We start from the raw sequence: 20145 nt of genomic DNA, 5'->3' as shown, positions 1-20145 counted from the left end.
ATGAGACTGTGGTCAGCTGTTCGGCTGCGTGTGTGTGTTCTCTGTGCATGCTGTACTGACTCTGGCAAGATAGCCTGTACAGCAGGCTCCAATTGAACTGCCCAATAAATCCACAGACTCGGTTTTCTGCGAAGGAACTTGGTCAGGTTTATTGCCGACAAAGCACGGTGCTAATGCCCCGGCTCAATGGTTACAGATACACTAACACATGTATGCTCGTGACAATGGGCCAGCTCAGTGAATGGCGGGACTTTCCATTCTCCCCTCAGCCAGACAAAGACACTCCCTCTGAGATACATCTTTATACACAGATACAAACATTATGTATTACCCCATTTGTATCTAGGTGCCACCCTCTGACGTATTTGGGTGCCACCCATTACCTTGTACATGTTGGTTCGATCAAAATATCTCTATATGTTATGCTGTCATCCTGACCTTATCTTTAAGCAGGGTCAGTGTGTTCCTGTTATCTTTGGGGAATGTGTTTGGTATCGAGGTGTTTTGGTACTGTCTTTCTGGAATGTGTTTGCTTATATATTCTTATGCCTAGCACTACGTAGGAAATAGAGTTTCTGCAATATCAGCCCTGTTCTTGCCAGATTCTGTGAGCAGGGCCTGCCTCTTGCTCACAACTTAACTTTGCTTTATATTAGCAAGTTATGACCATTACTTTAGCTCAGGCCTCTGATACAAGGGCTTATGTTTCAGGCTCTCTTCCTGCTACAGAGACAACCAGCAACTATTGAATAGTGAGGATAAAAATGTTTAAAACCTGTCTCATTCACTGTGCATTATATTACATGCACACAGAATGAAGCAGAGAAGGCACATGAAAAAAACAAAGTATGTGCTCATGTAATTGCAGACTGTACTGTAATATATGTGCACGAAGGGGCAGAGTTAATGTCTTTCAAACAACCTTAACTTTGCTTTGCAACCTCTTTATCATACTCTTTGTATGGGTGTATGTATGTACTTAAGCAATCTTAATTCATTCTTAATTATTTTATATAGGAATATATAACTACAGTAATGAACTGGTCAGTGTTTATGTGTACCATTGTTTGCTCCTTGTACTATTTTACCATTCTAGACTTTGCAAAACTTGATACTTGCCCACCATATTATTACACATAAAGCAATAGCAACTGTTCCCACCTCAAATACTGGAGCAAAAAGATGTAGCATGCCTTGGAAGTTAATAAGTCTGGGCCCTGGTGGACTAGCAGTGATTATCATCTGTAGTCACTGTGTGTCGTTCATCCTGTCTTGTATTATCCTGTTTGGGGTTTTGTGGGTGTTTTCTTTTTGTTTATGTCACAGTGATTATTATTTTTGATGGGGGAGAGGGGTATATGCTTGGGATTGGTGATTTCCTATTTTTTATAATCCAGTAACATATAGTCCTATATGTCGATACAGTGGCAAGTCCTCCCAAAGTGTAATATATCACAGAATCACTATTAGACTAACGTTCTCTACTTCAGTTCTACCACATTTACTCGGCAGTGGCTGCCACCATTACTTCTTAATAATGCAATTACTGAACACTTTTTTTTTTAAAATGACATTTTTCAGTGCAGATTTCTCCCCTCCCCATTATTAATTATGATTAATTATTCTTTTCTCTTCTTTTGCCTTAGGATGAAAGAATGATGTGATGGAGGTGAATATGGGCTGCTGGTCAGGCACAAGACCCCCATTGTCTTGCCTCACCATCCTGCTTGTCAAGCTTTTGGCCTGCGTTTGCCAGGGGCTTCAAGGGACAATACCACTCGGCTTTCACTTTACGCATTCCATTTACAATGCTACAGTGTACGAGAACTCTGCAGCCAGGACCTATGTCAACAGTCCAAGTAGAATGGGTATTACATTGGCAGATCTTTCATGGGATATCAAATACAGGATAGTGTCTGGCGATGATGAAGGCTTTTTCAAAGCAGAAGAAGTCATAATTGCTGACTTCTGCTTTCTCAGAATAAGAACTAAAGGTGGGAATTCTGCTATATTAAACAGAGAAATCCAAGATAACTATTTATTGATAGTAAAAGGGTCTGTCAGAGGAGAGGACTTAGAAGCATGGACAAAAGTGAATATCCAGGTTTTGGATATGAATGATCTAAGACCTTTGTTTTCACCAACCACTTACTCTGTGACGATAGCAGAAAGCACTCCTTTAAGGACTAGTATTGCACAGGTGACAGCAACAGATGCAGATATTGGGTCCAATGGCGAATTCTATTACTACTTCAAAAACAAAGTTGATCTCTTTTCAGTTCACCCAACTAGCGGAGTTATCTCTTTAAGTGGCCGGTTAAACTATGATGAGAAAAACAGATATGACCTTGAAGTTCTGGCTGTGGATCGTGGGATGAAACTTTATGGAAACAATGGAGTAAGCAGCACTGCCAAGCTTTATGTTCATATTGAACGTATAAACGAACACGCCCCAACCATAAGTGTGGTAACCCACATACCCTTTCCATTAGACAAGGAGCCTACGTATGCTGTTATTAACATTGATGACCTAGATGAAGGAGCTAATGGGGAGATTGAATCTGTTTCCATCGTAGCTGGAGATCCCTTAGAACAGTTCTTTCTGGCTAAGGAGGGAAAATGGATTAATGAGTACAAAATCAAAGAGAGAAAACCCATTGACTGGGACAACTTCCCCTATGGTTACAATCTTACTCTCCAAGCAAAGGACAAAGGGTCTCCTCAGAAGTTTTCTGCAGTCAAACTGGTCCACATCACTAGTCCCAAGAGAGAAAGTGTCCCAGTAAAGTTTGAAAAGGAAGTTTATGATGTGTCAATCAGTGAATTTTCCCCTCCTGGAGTAGTGGTAGTTATAGTTAAGTTGGTGCCTGAACCACAAGGTGTGGAATATATAATAGCTCCTAATCAGGATGCTGAATATTTTAAGATTAATCCCAGGACAGGTCTTATTATCACCGCTCACCCTTTGAAAATCATTGAGAAGGAACTCTATGAGTTAGAAGTAGTAAACAAAGGTGGTGATTTAAAAGCACAAGTTATTGTCAGGTTAGAAGATGCCAATGATCACACTCCAGAGTTCACACAGCCTTCGTACAGCTCCTTTGTCAATGAAAGTGTTCCTGTAGGAACCAGTGTTTTGTCAGTTTCAGCATTTGACAAGGACAGGGGAGAAAATGGATATATAACATACAGCATTGCCAGTCTGAATTCACTGCCCTTTTCTATAAACCAATTTACTGGTGTTATTAGCACCTCTGAAGAACTGGATTTTGAGTCTTCTCCAGAGAGCTACAGGTTCATTGTCAGAGCCTCCGATTGGGGTTCGCCGTACCGTCATGAAAGTGAGGTTAATGTCACTATATACGTAGGCAATGTCAATGATAACAAGCCGTTGTTTGAGAAAGTGGCTTGTCAGGGAGTGATTTCATCTGACTTTCCCATTGGTGGTCACATCACTGCTGTATCTGCAATAGATATAGATGAGCTAGAACTAGTGAAATACAAAATAATCTCTGGAAATGATCTTGGGATTTTTTATTTAAATCCTGACTCCGGTGTGCTGCAACTTAAAAAGTCCCTTGTTAATTCTGGTATAAAGAACAGCAATTTCGGCCTTAAGATCACAGCTACAGATGGAGAGAATTTTGCTGATGCCATGTTCATTAACATTTCAGTAGTACATGGGAAAGTGTCTTCAAAGACCTTTAGTTGTAGAGAGACTAGAGTTGCTCAGAAGCTGGCAGAGAAATTGCTCAAGAAGGCAAAAGCAAATGTGAAGCTGAATTTAGAAGATGGCTTCCTTGATTTTTATTCGATTAACAGACAAGCTCCACACTTTGATAAATCCTTTCCCTCTGATGTAGCGGTTAGAGAGGACCTTCCAGTTGGTGCTAGCATCCTGAAAATAAAAGCCTATGATGCGGACTCTGGATTTAATGGGAAGGTTGTCTATACAATTTCTGATGGTAATACAGATAGTTGCTTTAACATTGACATGGAAACAGGGCTTCTTAAAGTTCTTATGCCCATGGACCGAGAGAAAACAGAGCTATATCTCCTTAACATTACAATTTATGATTTAGGTAATCCCCAGAAATCTACATGGAGACTATTGACTGTAACTGTAGAGGATGCAAATGATAACAGTCCTGTTTTTTTACAGGATAGTTACTCAGTTAATATTTTAGAAAGCATGAGTATTGGTACAGAAATGATCCAAGTAGAAGCTAGAGATAAAGATCTAGGATCTAGCGGTGAAGTGACTTACTCAGTATTGACAGACACACAGCAGTTTGCCATCAATAGTTCGACTGGAGTAGTTTATGTGGCTGACCAACTAGACAGGGAATCGAAAGCAAACTATACACTAAAGATAGAGGCCAGGGACAAAGCTGAGATTGGCCATCAGCAATTTTCTGTTGTTCCTCTGAAGGTTTTTTTGGATGATGTGAATGATTGTTCTCCAGCTTTCATTCCATCTAGCTACAGTGTGAAGGTCCTTGAAGATCTGCCAGTTGGCACTGTAATAGCTTGGCTAGAAACTCATGACCCAGATCTTGGTTTGGGAGGTCAAGTGCGTTACTCTTTGGTGAACGATTACAATGGACGATTTGAAATAGACAAAGCTAGCGGCACTATCCGCTTGAACAAAGAACTCGATTACGAGAAACAGCAGTTCTATAACTTGACTGTGCGTGCAAAAGACAAAGGACGTCCAGTTTCCCTCTCTTCCGTTTCTTTTGTAGAGGTTGAAGTGGTGGATGTTAATGAAAATCTCTACACTCCTTATTTCCCTGACTTTGCAGTCATTGGAACTGTAAAGGAAAATTCCCGCACTGGAACAAGTGTATTGCAAGTGACAGCTCGAGATGAAGACTCTGGAAGGGATGGGGAGATCCAGTATTCCATCAGGGATGGCAGTGGCCTTGGAAGATTTAGCATAGATGAAGAAACTGGTAAGTTTAGAATATTACTTAATTTATTTTATTTACTTTAACCTTCATAGAAGTTTTTACAAAAGTAAAGCATGTGGATAATCATTTCACTTCATAATGTAACATAAGTTCAGTTCTTCATAATAGGCAAGATAAAGTTATAAATATAAATGTTTCAGGCATAGATATAACAAGAGTTTATTACTTGGATATATCCATCACGCAGTGGGTGTGAAATAATGCACATTACTTTGCAGTCGCCATACAGTTCCACTGAAAAGCAATGCGGGGATTCCATTACAGCTACCATATTATCTGTTGATAACTATAAATTACTCAGGTCACTGCTGCAGACTGTCACTGCACTCTTGACCTTGACTAAAGGTTGAACCCAATAACGTAAATGAGGAGTGTGAAATAGGTTTGGGGATGAAAGAATTCCTGTTTCTCTGGTATTACTCATAATGCTGGCATGCTGTTGTTTTTCATTCGCATTCAGCAGTTTGAAACAATATGTCACGCTGTATCATATGCTTTGAGATAACGCACCATTCAGTTTGTGCTAATATTGATTCTCTTCATAAGAATAAAATTTCAAACATGCACAATAGAAAACAATATTTGAATGCTGATTAAGAAGTTTGTTTTTTAAAGATTTTAACTACAAAGCCACCAGCATTATAAAACATAAAAATCAAGCAGGAGAAGCTGTGTAGTAAAACACAGTTTAGGAGCTGGCTGTTTAAGTATCTAATAGCTGTTGGCAGTAATGGTGCAGCTGTGATACTAGATTAAGTGTGGAAATTAGAAAACATTAGTTTGCATTTTAAGAAATTACATTAAATATGTTGGGTTTGCTGTGGTTTAAGTCGACCATGTGTTTCTTTTTCTAAAGCTTTTAATTTTGAACGTGGTATTAAAGCATTAGATTAAAAATGTATGTTTTGGCTAATTCAAACTGTTTAATCAAATATCAAAATTCTAAACAGAACGTTATGAAAAACAGATGGTGGGTCTAATATGAAGTAAAAGCATTGAAAACATCTCAAACCTATTTGAGCTACAGTCTATATACTGCAGTTGGGCACAAACAATGTATTTATAGCCGTATGGCCAAAAAATGCAAACTTGGGTGCCCGAAGCAATATTCAAGGCTGTCATTAAAAGTGGTCTCTTTATAAGTGCTGAGCTCCCCAACTGAAGATAATGGGAGCTGTAGGTGCTCGGGCTACATTGATTTAGGTAAATGATTATGGATTTAGAAACACAGTTTTAGGTGGGCAGGTTTGAAAATGATGGTCTAAAATCTTACTGAGTTGCATAGTGTCTCTCTCTCACACAGAGCTCTGTTAGAGCTCCCTCTGACCTGGCCCTCGCCATGCTGTTGTGTTAGGCCCTCACCTCACTGGGCCCCATGTGCTTTAACTCTCTTGACTCTGAACAGAGTCCAGACACTGCCCGTGGCTGGGGTCTCTCTGTACACTCTTGGGGTGCAGATCCTCTGTTTAGCACTCTCTCCTGATAGCTGAGACCCCACGGTCTAACTGCATAGTCCCTGAGACTCGTGATAACCCCTCCGACTTCCCCTTAGGTTATACACACCTTCTCTCAGAACTCCAGCTGTGTAGGTGCTCTCAGTATATAGTTCACCTCTTCAGGGGCAGGTGACAGTAAAAGCTAACAGACACGCAGACCGGCTTTGCACAAGATTCTAAACACAATTTCTCTTTACTTGGATAGCACAAGAAATACACTGATCTAGACAAAATAACCACACCTGTGTGCATTCCCCCATCTCAATTTCCTTACCACTCTAGAGAGGAAACCTCTGCTGTGAGGGTCCTTCCATACTTCTTCTCAAGCTTCCTCTACTTGTGGTCTCTTGTCAAAATGACTGTTGAGAGACTCTCTCTTTTATAATTTCTCATCCCCTTTGTCAAGTGACCCCGCTGTTCAACCTGATCAAAGTCCCTCACCAGGTGATCTGATCCCCACCTGGGCAGACTGATTCTTCTGGGTGGCAGCTAACTCTTTGTCCAAGGGTGCTTCTGTTTGAATAAAAACAACGACGAGTCCTTGTGGCACCTTTGAGACTAAGAAATTTATTTGAGCATAAGCTTTTGTGGGATATAACCCACTTCATCAAATGCATGGAGTGGAAAATACAATAAACAGGTATAAATATACAGCAATTTGTTAGTCTCTACAGTGCCACAAGAACTCCTCGTTGTTTTTACTGATACAGACTAACACAGCTACCCCTCTGAAATCTGTTTGAATAGAAGACCATCAAGGCTGAACAACCCTCTATTATTATCTCTTTGCCACTGTCCCTTGAAATTTCAGACCAATATGGAGTTAAAAGAGCAACAGAGAAGGCAGCAAGCCCCACATTCAGAATGGAGTTTGCAGCCTGACGCAGATACCTATAAAAAGCCTCCAATATCAAACAGAATTCATACTCTCTGCATAGACAGAGTCCCCAAATCGTCATATTTAGGATTAAACAAAATAAATCCAGCTAAAGGCAATGGAAGTTACCTGGTGAAATTCTGAAAAATTAGGGGTTCATTGAAGACTTTCTTTAACTAGATTATCCAGATTTTTAACCTGTGCCCCAACTAGTTTGAAAGATTTGATCGCCTACAATGGATTATGGTCCCAGATCAGCAAAATACAGTGCATACTTAATTAACCATGTGCTTGACTTCAATGGGACTTAACCATCTACTTCAAATTAAGTAGATGCTTTCCTGAATTGAAGCCTAAATTAATTAATCTTTGGGATAGATCCTTTTTTAAAAAATAAATAAATATAGGAATAAATACATTTTTCTTTCACATTTGAAAACATATTTTAAAATTGTAATCAAACAAGCCCCTTATCAGTATTTCATTTGACTGTTTTGAAAGATTACCTAGCAGCAGAGCATTTAAAAAAAGAATTTTCCTTCAGTTGTCCTGGTGATTACACAGAATATTGATTCTTTAAAAAAATCTTTTAAAAAAATCTTCAATTAATTGAAGAAATCAGGTGCTTTTTGCCACCCAGAAAGGTGACTACAGTTGCGATCGAGGATATGTGGACAACAAGTTTTGATGCTTTGGGTGTTATTTTGCACCCTTGTAATCTGAGTGCAAAATTTGATCTGTTTGCCAAATGGGTGAAATCTGTTGAGCTTTGCTGTTGGGCTAGTGAAAGCTTAAAAGCTGTTGAATGATGAATTGGCTTTCTAGATGTAATGAAGAGCTGAAATCACAGACTGAATTAATTTACAAGGAGACTGCTGCTTATTTACTTTTCATGCACTTAATTTGTCACTTTTTAAACTGACCTACTCTATTGACTTATCCATTGTCTTTCTTGTGAAACTTGTGAAGGAAAGCAGAAGTGAGAAGTACAAAAAAATCAGTATTTTTGGCTACTGCCTTAATGAGAAGAAGATGCCAAATTCAGTCCTTGTGTAAGTGGGTGTAATTCCAACTCTACTCCCTCTTGTCTGTGTCACTCCATGTGCTATCAAAGCTACATCTGAGTTTACATGGTGAAATTCTGGCCCTGCTGAAATCAATGGAAGTTTACTGGGACCAGGATTTTATCCCAGAACGCTTCTCTCTGGCCTGTGTGATGGACAGCTCTGTGGGTACTATTTGATGAATTATAGAATACAGCACCTCAGAATCTAGTGCAGGGGTAGGCAACCTATGGCATGTGTGCCGAAGGCGGCACGTGAGCTGATTTTCAGTGGCACTCACACTGCTGGGTCCTGGCCACTGGTCTGGGGGGCTCTGCATTTTAATTTAATTTTAAATTAAGCTTCTTAAACATTCAAAAAACCTTATTTACTTTACATACAACAATAGTTGAGTTATATATTATAGACTTATAGACAGAGACCTTCTAAAAACGTTAAAATGTATTACTGGCACGCGAAACCTTAAATTAGAGTGAATAAACGAAGACTCAGCACACCACTTCTGAAAGGTTGCTGAACCCTGATCTAGTGAGTCAAATTTATAGCAGCAAACTGTGGCTGTACCTCTGTCTACTAAATGCAAATTGAGGTTGCTTTAACAGAGGCACAGCATGCAAGTCTAGGGAGCTGATAGTACCACTCTATTCAGCACTGGTTAGACCTCAGCTGGAGTACTGTGTCCAATTTTGGTCACCAACGTATAGAAAGGATGTAGAGAAACTGGAAAGGATCCAGAGGCGAATGACAAAGATGATCAAAGGGACGGAATGCAAGCCATGTGAGCAAAGGCTGAAGGAACTGAGTATGTTTAGTTTGGAAAAGAAGAGATTAAGGGGAGATATGATGGCATTCTTCAGATACTTGAAAGGCTGCCATAAAAGGATGGAGAAAAGTTGTTCTCTTTTGTCACAGAGGGCAGGACAAGAAGCAATGGATTTGAACTACAGCATATCAGATTTAGATTAAATCTCAGGGAAAACTTCCTAACAGTAAGAACAGTAGGACAATGGATCAGACTGCCTCGGGAGGTTTTGGAAGCTTCTTCACTGGAGGTTTTCAAAAGGAGTCTGGATAGCAACTGACTTGGATGGTTTAGATACAACAAATCCTGTATCTTGGCAGGGGTTAGACTAGATGACCTTTGCGGTCCCTTTAACCCTATGATTCTATGGACAGTTTGTTCATCCCTATGTGCTAACTAGAGAGATAGTTTACCTCCTTTCTGTGTGTACAATTCCAAATCATCTTCATTGCTTCACCTATTCTTTATGCTTCCTTGTTTCTAATTAGCTTGTTTATAGGCCAGTAGTTTGCCATTAAAAAGGCCTCAGTAGTGGACAGCTGATGTGATCCTGGCTGTGACGGAGTCTGGCGTTCTTGTTCTTTTTCCTCAACCAGCACTGCCTTTTGAAGTGGCTTGGTGTGTCCTTCTCTCTAGTTTGCTTAGGCGTGCCTAGCATTTACACCCTCTGTAAACTAGCTTCTATGCTATGGAGGTGTGTGTGTGTGTGTGTGTGTGTGTGTGTGTGTGTGTAATGCTATGTTACACTCATGTCCTAACCTTGGAATGCTGTTGGCTGTATTTTAGCAGACAGTCTCTGAGGCATCTCCATGTATAGTGTTTAGTACTATTGTGAGGCTCCAGATTCCAGGAAAACAATACGTTAGTTAAGAAAGAGCTCTCCTTGCCTTCCTCGTCCCTCTCTCTTGAAAGGGTAGCCTCTCTGAGACATGGACTCTGCTGGCTGTATTGTACCCAGTTCATGGGCTTCAAGCAAGTTTCATCGTGTTTCCCAGACATGGTCTCTTGTTCCTCATCTGGTACTTTCATCCATTTAGCTTCTGGTTATATCTAGTCTATAATGATAACTTTCTCCTTCAGAGGATGACTGTACAAAATGCTTCCTGAATCATTTACAATACCAAAATCTACTAACACAAGCATGAACACAGATCTATTATGTATTTTTGTGGGGTCACAGTGCACTTAGGTTTTTACATTGGTTGAGCTTCTGAAGGATATGAGTAGCCTTTTGAAAATACCCTGCATCAGAAACCCTCCATTGTTCTTTATCTAGACAGTAAATATGGGAGTATTTCTAATTCACTCTTTCAGGGCTTGTCTACATTACCGGCTGGATCGATGGGCAGCGATCGATTCAGAGGGGGTCGATTTATCGCGTCTAGTCTAGATGCGATAAATCAACCGCCGAGCGCTCTCCCGTCGACTCCGGTACTCCACCATGGCGAGGGGCGCAGGCAGAGTTGACGGGGGAGCGTCAGCCATCGACTTACCGCAGTGAAGACACCGCGGTAAGTAGATCTAAGTATGTCGTCTTCAGCTACGTTATTCACGGAGCTGAAGTTGCATAACTTAGATCGATTTCCCCCCTCCCACCAGTGTAGACCAGGCCTTAGATCCTCACTCTTTTTTCATGTTTCTGTGGTACAATGAAACACCAATTTTAACTCAAGCTCTGCCTTTCATTCTGGCCTCTGCCCACAACAATTTGCCCTGGTGCCCTTAGTAACAGCCTTGCACTAGGAAGGGTCCTATATTTACCTCAGCCTGGTCCAAAGAATTAGCTATGGTAGAAACAGAATGAAACAATTTCTTAACGAACAGAGAGACTGGAGACAAATAGTGCCTTCTGGTAGTGTGATCTCAGTATGCTTTATATGCATCAATTAATGTAGTCTCCTAACACCCCTGTGATATGGAAAGTATGATCATCTCCGTTGTTACAGATGAGGAAACTGAAGCACAGAGTTTATGGGCCCTGATTAGGGAAGCACTGAAGCATGTGCTAAGGTCCCATTGAAGTCACAGCTGTACACAGACACGGGTAAAACCCTAATGTTATTAAAAATCCTATGAGATCTTTAATATCCATACAAAGCAGGGATAAAATTTTCTAAAGCTGCTAATTCACTTAGGAACCTAAATCCTATTTTTAAAGGTCACTTAGGAGCCTAAGTCACTCCCTCTACCCCCAGTAAACTATTTGGCTCTAAATTTTTCTACTTCAGAAGAATGAAAGACTGAATTGACCCTGTCAGGGTTTTAACTGTGGTCTCTAAGGATTTTTTTTTTTTTCAGTCCTGAAACTTTAGACCAACAAAGCCAAGCCTTTGCCTTTAAGAAATATTTCTCTTTCCTAAATGACAAAAAAAATTAAGGATGCCATTAAATGGAGATGGGATTTCAAATGATTACAGATTACATGTAGTGATTCACTGTCACTAGTGCAGCAATTTGATGCATAGTTCTGAAGCCTTTAATTTTACCTAAAGAGTGATGGAAATACCCTCACAAACTGTTGCTAGAGTCCAAAGAAGAAGCCAGTTACTTCTGGAAAATCTTAATCATGGCTTAAATTTATTTGTAGTGGAAACATGAAACACCAGGAAATATAGTTTACAACAAAATAAGCATGCCCATGTTGTCTCTATCTGGCGAAGGAATAAATTTATTGCTTCAGACTATTTGCATCTCACTGCTATCTTCTAAAATAGTTTCGTAGGTAATGTGTATGCAAGTAGAAGGATACTATCTTTTATCATCACAGTTTGACGAGTTATAGAGTTTGATAAATATTTATGTGATGCCAGCATAGTGGTTTATTGAAAAGAACATGAAATGAAAATGAAAATGGGCTATCGTCTGCATTTTTTAAATTAAAATATGTTGTATCTGCTGACTAAATCTATGAAGAGTTGAAGCTGTGAATGGGCGACGGGATGGATCACTTGATGATTACCTGTTCTGTTCATTCCCTCTGGGACAACTGGCATCAGCCCCTGTCAGAAGACAGAATACTGGGCTAGATGGACCCTTGGTCTGACCCAATATGGGCGTTCTTATGTATGAGTTGCATGTAGAATTCAATTCAATTTATTTTAAATTCCTGGTTCAGGTATTTGCATTATTAGGTATAATGGGATGCTCCTAGTTTTCCTGTCAAATTAAGGAATTTACTTGCCTAATTGACTTAGATTCCCATTTTCAAAAGTGACAGTAGGAGTCTAAGTCTCATTGAAAGTCGGTAGGAGCTGGGTCATGGAAGATGTAGTCCAGCCAGGGAGCCTGGCCCACAGAGAAGAATGGGGACATGAGGCATCTGAACTACAACTCCCACGAGGCACAGCTGCAAATTTCCAAATTGAATTTTTGGATTTGAGCCAAGTGTCTTCGGCTTAACATTTTTGGTATTCAGTTTTTCCCTGAAAAATCAAAATTGTCCACAAGGTAACCAAAAACTTTTCAGCACAACCAAAATCTGTGAAAACCCCAAGTGACTGAAGTCCAAAGCCTGCTGGCTCTGGTATGTGGCATCCCACATTGGGTTTCATTGGCACCTCTGATTAGAGAACCAGGAGCAATTTAACTGCCTAACTCATTTCTAGCCTTGATGCTGTTTGCTTACGTGGTTGCATTTCATTCAGCACAGCCAATGACAAAGACTAGCTGCCTCCATCATTAAACAAGGGCTATTATGCTATTCACTTTCAGCTATTATGCTAGTCAGTTTCTGACTAGCTCTACTGCTGAGGAATCAGGGGTTCTGCTGACACACAAAAAGATGGCAGTGCCATCATGGTTTAATTTTTTCCTGCAATATGTTTTCTTCTCCAATAACTACCTCGGGTACTGGACTAGATGACCTCTCGAGGTCCCTTCCAGTCCTACTATTCTATGATTCTACCTTTCCATTAGTTTTTAACTTAGCCTAAAGTAATACCAAAATCAAGTGTTTACTTTGTAAAGTTCATTTGTAGAGGCTAATGTTTCTGACCTTTCTAAGAACAATTTTAGGTTTTCCACCTCTTAGTTGTGAGAACATCAAAACTTGACCTGGTCTTCATTAGTGATATGGTGATGGATATCAGCCATTTTTCACTAATTTGTTATTCAGTATGCACCAACAATTGTTCATTTGTATCTGTATGTCCGCATTTATGCTTCATTTCCCTCTGTAACGTTAGGATGCTCGTTATGGCAAAATTCTATTCTTTGGGCTGTGCATCAGATCTTAGCTGTGCTATTCTGCTCTTGTTGCCTATATTGGAAGTCCTGTGGAACAGAATATCAGAGGTGAAATCCATTGTGTGGTTCAGGGAGCAGAATTCTGGCCTGAATCTGAGACTGTGGAAGCTCGTCCCTTCCACCAGCAGAAGTTAGTCCAGTAAAAGATAATACCTCACCTATCATGTTTCTCTCATACCCTGGGACCAGCATGGCTGCAACAACACTGCAAACATACTTTGTCTGTGTCAGTTGTGAGTACAGCATTCCTGTAAAACACAGGCATTTCTGTGCTTCTGGGAGTGCTTTCTTGTTCAGCTGTAAGTTATCTCCGGCAGCACTTTAGAATATGGTCTTTCCCCATTGATGGTATCCAACCAATTCTGTAAAGTAAATGTTAAGATAATCCTTTTGCTGTTCAAATTAATTGCAACAAAAACCCTTTGATATAATCTCTGTGTGTATTTTTATAAAAAAATATAAATGTTGCTGTCACATCTGGCTGCAAATTACTAAAGGCAATGAAGTCTGTCTGGATTTGACAGGGGAAATTTTATTTTAATCATTTAAACTTTAAAACATACATCAGCTTTTAAAATATGTATGTTAAAGGTGCCCTAATATAATTATGGCATATTTTGAAAGTTCACTTATGTGGAGTCGGTTACACAGAATTATTCCAGTCAAGCTGTTCAACATTCACAGCTTAATACCACATAAAATGGTTTATAATGCACAACATTTACAGCTGTGTGTAATTTTACACGTTTTCCTTCTTTGGAATATGCCACTAGAGAGCCATCAAATACCACTGCCATTTGCAAACACCTTTGTTATCCAGGATGCTCCTGATAATAAAACATAAATTCTAGATCATCTGAAATAATTTTATATGGTAAAAATACACAACCTATACTTTTCCTCAGCTGTCACCACTTATTGTATCTTACTAGCATTAATGTGTTGCCAAAAAAAAAAAAAAAGACCGAGAGGAAGCCAAATATATTGGGGGTGGGAAGAAAGGTTTTCCTTGGATTTTGTTTTTATCGGGAGTTTACACTAATGGGCATTTCCAGTGCTTTAAAAGTAAATTGTCAAAAGAGTGTGGCGACATGGTTTTGCCCCTGGCGTGTATAAGGCACACCCTGTGCTAGTTACAGGGCTTGCTGCTCCTCTACTCCCTTTGTGACCTCTCTGATGCACCCCCTGCAGTGTCAGGCCTCCTGCTTTTACCTGTCTCATGGTGGAATCATGCAGTTTTCCCACTCTTAGACTAGGTCCTGGGCTACAGTACCCTGTATATCAACCATTCTTATCCCACAGGTTCTGGCATCTCCAGTTCTTCCCTTCAGGTTTCTGTAGCCCTTGTCTTTTCTTCCTGCTTGGTTTTCCATACATCCTCCTACTAAATTAAACCAATACATGCCCACAGCAAACATCTCAATAACCAGGTCAACATACGGCATTCATAAATTACTACAAAGCAGCCCCATGTTTGTCACACACTCTGTTCATGTGGGAGTTACTTTGTTTTCAAGGCTATGATAGTCATTTAGGGGCAGATTCTGATCAAATTGATCTGGTTTAATTTCGCATTTCTCCATGAGTGGTTCCACTGAAGTCAATGAGACCACTCATGGAGTAAGGTATTGCTTGATGTGAGTAATTGCTAGGATCTAGCCCTCAGTGAATTATGACCTTTATTAGAGACACCCCACACATATTTTTGCATAGGTTGTTGCTAGCATTCATTAACCAATATCACATTTTCTTTCTAAGATGATCCTACATTTTTCACATGCTTTTGCCCAGCTTTTAGTTATGCTTTCTTCAAATGAAGATAATTAGTCTATATGTAAACATCACCATCTATCTAGCTTTCTGTCCTGTCTTCTTCTTATATCCAGTTAATCTGTAATTTTAAATAGCATTAGATATTAAAGTTTGACATGTAATTAAAATAATGGAGATGTTAAGACACACATTACACAAAAATAATACTGTTCTGCTGTTGCACCTTGTGCTAGACAAGGATAAGTGGGCTAACCTCTCTGTCCAGGAATTAAAAACTGATCAAGACTTTCAAACCTCAATTTCAATTATTTTGAGCACATCAGTGGTCCTGTAGTTACACAACTGTATATTTTATAGGAAGACAAAGGCAAATGTGTAAGGCCTGACCCTGCAAATGCTACTGTGTGTAGTAGTGTTCACTTTTGGCTGTAGTGCTATTGAATACAGCTTGATTTCAGTAGGACTACATTTGGTAATAAGCCAGGAGAAGTTCCGTCTGTTAGCAAATGCTTTTCTGCTAATTAAATGACTTTTTCAATGTTGGTGTTGAGCCAGCTATCTTAGTTCACAGGTTAAAATCTATAGTTCTTTGAATTGATAGAAAATTAGCGAGGGTCAATTAAAAAAAAAAAGAGGCCTGCCTAGCTTTGCAGCTGTATATCTAAACGGAAAACAATATTTGCGTCTGGCTTTTCTAGGAAAAATGTCTGTCTGTTGCAATTTGAAATACGCCTCTTTCTGAAACGATTATGGATGATATAATTTTTAGCATTGATGTATAAATTGCAACCAACTCCTGTTGCTTCAGTCTTTTCATTGTCTCCAAAGCCTATGCCTTCCCCTTGAGCCCCAGTGCTCTGTGCCCTGTTAGTCTCTGGACACCTCTTGCCTCTCAGTCTTCTCTTCAATCCATTAAAAAAGCTGCAGCCAGGATTGTCTCCCTTGCCCTCTGCTTCAGTCATGCCCATCTCCACCCTCCCTTTGCCAGACTTCAAAGCTCTCCACTAGCTACCCACCTAAGGCCCCAATTCAGGAGTATTTTTAAGCATGTGTGTAATTGTAAGCACATGAGTACTCCCATTGACTTCAGTGCTTAAGCACCTTGCTGAATCAGGGCCTAACTTCACGTTCAGTTTAATGAGGGCTCTGCACAATGTCTCCTTCACCTACATTTCATGCCTCCATTCTTGCTATTTTTTCATTCATGGTTGATGCTATGTTAACTCTTTATGCTTCCCTGCATCCACTCATGGCTGCACACCTGTTATTCACACTGCCCCCATAGGCCAGGAGGAGCCTCATTTCCTTCCCCTCCTTTAAAATCCTTCTCAAAACTCATTTCCGTCAAGCTACACCTCCTCTCTCCTCTGGCTTTCAAGCCACAATGTGAAAAACCTGTAAAATTCCATATGAAGAATGATAAAATTAAATAGCTAAATTAAAAAACAAAAATCCTAGTACTAACAAGGGGCCCAATCCAAAGACTAGTGAAGTCAGTGGATGTCTGCAGTGGGCTGTGGGAAGATTAGAACTCAAAAAATCCAAATCACATGCTTTGTTCTATCCCTTCTCTTTCCCCTCCCCCCACCTTTATTTTTATATAATAGTGGTTCATGGTCATGCTAGAAGGGCATAACGAGTGGGGTCCTGCAGAGATCGGTTCTGGGTCCGGTTCAGTGATTTAGATAATGGCATAGAGAGTACACTTATAAAGTTTGCGGACGATACCAAGCTGGGAAGGGTTGCAAGTGCTTTGGAAGATAAGATTAAAATTCAAAATGATCTGGATAAACTGGAGAAATGGTCTGAAGTAAATAGGATGAAATTCAATAAGGACAAATGCAAAGTACTCCACTTAGGAAGGAACAATCAGTTGCACACATACAAAATGGGAAATGACTGCCTAGGAAGGAGTACTGTGGAAAGGGATCTGGGGGTCATAGTGGATCACAAGCTAAATATGAGTCAACAGTGTGACACTGTTGCAAAAAAAAGCAAACATCATCCTGGGATGTATTAGCAGGAGTATTGTAAGCAAGACACGAGAAGTAATTCTTCCACTCTACTCTGTGCTGATTAGGCCTCAACTGGAGTATTGTGTCCAGTTCTGAGCGCCACATTTCAGGAAAGACATGGACAAATTGGAGAAAGTCCAGAGAAGAGCAGCAAAAATGATTAAAAGTCTAGAAAACATGACCTATGAGGGAAGATTGAAAAAATTGGGTTTGTTTAGTCTGGAGAAGAGAAGACTGAGAGAGGACATGATAACAGTTTTCAAGTACATAAAAGGTTGTTACAAAGAGGAGGGAGAAAAATTGTTGTTCTTAACCTCTGAGGATAGGACAAGAAGCAATGGGCTTAAATTGCAGCAAGGGCGGTTTAGGGTGGACATTAGGAAAAACTTCCTAACTGTCAGAGTGGTTAAGCACTGGAATAAATTGCCTAGGGAGGTGGTGGTGGAATCTCCATCATTGGGGATTTTTAAGAGCAGGTTAAACAAACACCTGTCAGGGATGGTCTAGATAATACTTAGTCCTGCCTTGAGTGCAGGGGACTGGACTAGATAACCTCTCAAGGTCCCTTCCAGTTCTATGATTCTATGATATATATAAATTTATTTGCTTTTTGGTGTGTTACCTCATTTAAGACCCAGTCCAGCAAAGCGCTGAGAATTTCCTGCAGGGTCCAGAGTACCTTCAACTGCCATTGACTTCATAGGGAGTTGAGGGGACTTTCTTAGCACTTCACAGGTTTGGGCCTATAATTAACCTTGGGAAATTATTCCCACGGCATATTATGGCGACCAGGAGCTTTTCAGGATTCAGATAAATATCAGACACTCATATAGATAATGGGAACATCTGCCCCTACATTAAATAGGGGAAAATATGCTTTTAAGGGCATTGGGGGTTGGTAAGAAACTCCCCCTAGAGCAGATGAGATGTTCTGTTTGGATCAGTTGGTTTATATTGTGTAATATGCAATGTCCCTGGTAGCTATATTAGAGTTGGTTTTTGTTTTAAGCCAGTTATTATTAAGTGATAACGCTAATGGAATTTCACACACTGTTTCCAAAAAGCTGTCTCTTATTACATGCACCTTTGTGCTGGAGACAAAGCCTTTTATTTTCAGAGGGGGAGAGAACATTGCATAGCCACAACTCTCAGAAAGAGATTCGGTTAGTCAGATTGTAAAAGTCTGAGTCTGCTGGCAAAACTGCCAGCAGATGGAGATGGTTCTAAATGCAGTCCCAGTGTGATATCGGGTCTGACCTTTAAGACTGTTAGACACCTTTGGAGAGGTGCCAAATGCCCTTAATTTCCACGGACTTCTTCCCAGGTGATCTGCAGTCTCTCTCTTTGAACTTGTCACCAGTAGGAGTGATTAGTATCCAGATCTAGCCACTGGCTGTATAGTCAGTCAGCTGGGTGAGTGGTGGAATCTCAACTGTGGGGAATCCTTAATAGGGCCAGAATCTGTCTAGCCAAGTACTTATATGGCCCCCATTAGGGACATCACAATTTTTAATGTATTTTTTCTCCCGACGGTACTGAGGATATTAAACTATGTGCCTTCAGTACATGCATTCAGAACAAATGGACTGCATTTCTTCTCATCACCTACAAGCAGCAGCAACCACCAATGCACTAATGAGATCTGGTGCTGTGTATTAGTGTCAGCTTCCTTGACAGCCTGTTGCTAGTTTTATCTTTAACAGGTAGTTCAATCTCAGGAGTGAGCACCTCCTGAGGTGTGATGAAATTTCCTCACAGAGAATGGAAAAAATGACTGAAAAGAAATAATGTGCTTTAAAACTGGGCAGTTTAAAAGGAGACTGTGGCTATTTGTGGAGAGTGAGTAGGACTGGTGTTTAGCTGAGTTAAATGAAAGGTAAAAGCTGTTAAATAAAGGAGTTATCAATGGCTTTTATGAAGTCTTCAAGTGCAGAGTGCTGACTGGAGCCGTTCAATGTATTTATAGAGCCTCTAAAAGCATGGCCATGTGTCACTGAAAAGAAAAGACAGTATTTGAGTTTGATTTTGTAAATAAAGTTACAAAGTTTGGATTGGTGACTTAGGGTCACAGGGTGTATTAAGCTATGAAAGTCAAGTTGAATTCTCAGAGACAGAGTGGTCTGGAATTTCACCTTGTCTGGGCTGATCAGTGGGGAAAATAGCTTGGGGAAGTATTTCCTCATGGAGAGGTAATTCACCATCCATCCCTCAATGCATTCCCCATGGGACTGGAGCCAAGCAGGTCTATATGTGTGTGTGGGTAGTGGGGGAGGAGAGATTGTTTGTGGAAGGTTTTTCTTCAGTGCTCCCAGGAGCTTGTTGTATGATGGAGAGAGAGAGAGAGTGGGATAGAGATTTCATAATTAAAAGCCAAGTGAGTGTTGAAAGCCCCTCCGACTGGGGATCATCTGAGCTTCAGTGTCCTGCTCGGATTTTCTAGTGGTCCAACAGGGCTTTAAATTCATGCTATAATAACTGTGCATTAGCAGAGACAGACACAAAGGATAGCGAGCCACATCATTTTATTGGCCTTATTTTTTATTGACCACAGGCCATGATAGCAGGCAAATTGCCGAACGGTTATATTATTATAGTGCAGGGGAGACTCTTGTCTTCTTCCTGTTGTCACTATAAATCTCAGACTGAGAAATTAATTCAGGCTGGCTCAGCTATTTCATGGGATTTCGCTGTCCCCCCTCCCCCCCAGCTTGTCTAAACTAACTTTCTCCTGCCAGTGGTTTGATGGCTTGGACAGAGAGAAACTTCAGCGAGCTCTAGGAAGATTTCTTCCTCCTTCATATCTCTCACAATCTTTCATGTGTTTATCTTCACAACACCCATGTGAGCCAGGGCACTGCTATTATCCCCATTTTACAGATGGGGAACTAAGGCACAGAGAG

The 20145-nt window shown here is 40.3% G+C and overlaps 1 protein-coding gene across 3 annotated transcripts in view; it reads left to right on the top strand.

Moving 5' to 3' along the window:
• Window positions 1-1663: 1663 nt before the first annotated feature.
• The window catches only part of FAT3 (FAT atypical cadherin 3), a 452955-nt gene continuing 434473 nt past the window's right edge, over window positions 1664-20145 (top strand). For all 3 annotated transcript variants that reach the window (XM_065417527.1, XM_065417519.1, XM_065417510.1), the window contains exon 1: window positions 1664-4955. In XM_065417527.1, the coding sequence (XP_065273599.1) occupies window positions 1664-4955 (3292 nt within the window). The remainder of the gene's footprint in view (window positions 4956-20145) is intronic.

Source organism: Emys orbicularis, chromosome 1 (assembly GCF_028017835.1).
Source record: "Emys orbicularis isolate rEmyOrb1 chromosome 1, rEmyOrb1.hap1, whole genome shotgun sequence".
Lineage (NCBI taxonomy): Eukaryota > Metazoa > Chordata > Testudines > Emydidae > Emys > Emys orbicularis.
The sequence above is the reverse complement of the archived record's forward strand: the minus strand, read 5'-3'. Positions and strand labels throughout refer to the sequence as shown.